The 2,002-nt window shown below is 70.8% G+C and overlaps 1 protein-coding gene across 1 annotated transcript; it reads left to right on the forward strand.

Annotated features, from left to right (window-relative positions):
* Nucleotides 1-945: 945 nt before the first annotated feature.
* EMIHUDRAFT_235489 (hypothetical protein) lies at nucleotides 946-1,705 on the forward strand (the record flags this gene model as incomplete). The annotated part of the gene is made up of 4 exons (XM_005779997.1): nucleotides 946-1,028; nucleotides 1,189-1,273; nucleotides 1,367-1,426; nucleotides 1,565-1,705. The coding sequence occupies 4 exons, from the start codon at nucleotides 946-948 to the stop codon at nucleotides 1,703-1,705; spliced, it is 369 nt and encodes a 122-aa protein (XP_005780054.1).
* Nucleotides 1,706-2,002: the final 297 nt, after the last annotated feature.

The raw sequence follows: 2,002 nt of genomic DNA on the forward strand, positions 1-2,002 counted from the left end.
GTTGCCGCAGCAGCAGCAGCAGCAGCAGCAGCAGCGGCAGCAGCAGCAGCAGCAGCAGCAGCAGCAGCAGCAGCAGCAGCAGCAGCGGCAGCAGCAGCAGCAGCAGCAGCAGCAGCAGTGGGCACAACAGCAGCAGCAGCAGCAGCAGCGGCAGCAGCAGCAACAGCAGCAGTGGGCACAACAGCAGCAGCAGCAGCAGCAGCGGCCGCAAATGCCACGGGTGCCGCCGTTTTCGCAGCAGATGCAGCACCCGCACCAGCAGCAGCAACAGATGATGCAGGCGCAGATGCAGCAACCGATGCCGCCGCCGATGCAGCAGACGCGGTCACCGCATCGCCCACCGCCGCCGCACCCGCACCAGATGCCGTTCCGCGGCGGGGCGCCAACTCCCGCGTCATCTAGTGCAATCTCGCGTGATCTCGTGCCCATCAGCCGCTCGGTGCGCGGCGGGGCGCTTGCGGCCGGCCCGCACGGGTGGGGCAAGCACCGGGCCCTGGTCGAACCACCAGCTAGCCTCCTCCCACCGGCTGATTCATCATCACATAGGGTGGGCGCACCCGGGGCGGCATTCCCCAGCCACCCGCTCCAGGCAAGGCCGCCGCCACCGCAGCGGCCGCCGCCGCCGCAGCGGCCGCCGCCGCCGCAGCAGCCGCTCGGGCAGACGCCTCTTTTGCGCGGCGGCGGTGGCCCCGCGATCGGCTTGCACGGCTTGTGGGTGTGAACGGCGTCTCTTCACAGCTGCAGCTGTGAACAGGCGGCGGCCCCTCGATCGGTTTGCACGGCCGGCCGGGAGCAGCGCCGCCGCCCGCCGCCTTTCACGGCGCCTTTCACGGCAGCCCGCCCGTCGGCCCCACAGTGCCTCTGCCGCCGCGTCCGCTGAGTGGGCAGCACGGGCCGGGGTGGCACGGCGGTGGACAGCCACCACCCGGCGCGGGGCACGGCGCGATGCTTGGAGGCACGAACTCGACGTGGCTTTCGCCGGGCAAGCACCCGGTCTCTGCGCTGTTTGAGTTTGCGCAGGCCGTTGGGTTGCGGCCTCCGCCCCTCTTCGAGGCGGCGAGGAGCGCCCACACCTTTCTTCTCGGAACCTTCTCGGAACCCTCTCGGAACTTTCCCTGCAGGCGGCGAGGAGCGCCCCCCCTCTCCCTGGGGGGCGGGCTGGCATGTCCGTCACCGTGCGCGCTGCAGGGCGCGAGGCGACGGCGGCGGCGCCCGACGCGAAGTTGGCGCGGGCCGGGGCGGCGCACGCCCTGCTGCGCATGCTGTGTCCCCGGTACAACGCCGCCTGCCAGCTCCGGCCGCCTCCGCATACTGCGTGCGGCGCGAGCTGTGAACCGCGTCTCATCACACTTCTAGCTGTGAATAGGCCGCTTCCGCCTGCTGCGTGCGGCGCGAGCTCTCTATGCGCGGACGCGCCGCGCTAAACGTTCCTTTCGCCTCCACGCGGTGCTTTCTTTCTTCTTCTGTAGGCGGCGCAGTTGCGCACTCCACGCCCGCACGCGCTCCCGCACCCGCACCCGCACCCGCACCCGCTGGCTACTTTGGCGCCGCGCCGGAGCTGCAGGCGCCGGCGCGGCCGATCATCTGCGGCGGACCGGGCGCGATCGTGGCCGCCACCGCCGTCGCCGCCGCAGCGAGCGTGCTTTCTCCTCGGGCGACACCGGCCCCGCCGGAGGAGCTGGAGGACGGAGAGCTTCCGGAGTGACGTGGGCGGCGCGGAGGCAGGGGTGGTGTTTGCGGCACAGCGTGGACCGTGGGTCCGTGGGCGGTGCGCCGCGGGGGGCTTTCGCCGCCTCACGCCGGGCGTTTGTGTCACTGCTGTCGCGTCCGGTCTGAACTCTGGCAAAACGAGAAAGAACGCGGCGCCGGGGGCGGCGGGAGCGACCAGTGCTATTACGCATTTTTTTTTGCGAGCCCCAGCGATTCCAACTCTGGCTCAAGCTCTAGAGGACCCTATAGGTTTTCTCTAAGTCTCGCTCCGCGCGAGGCGGACAAAACCTCC

The sequence above is a fragment of the Emiliania huxleyi genome, assembly GCF_000372725.1.
Source record: "Emiliania huxleyi CCMP1516 unplaced genomic scaffold EMIHUscaffold_220, whole genome shotgun sequence".
In the NCBI taxonomy this organism is placed as follows: Eukaryota; Haptophyta; order Isochrysidales; family Noelaerhabdaceae; genus Emiliania; species Emiliania huxleyi.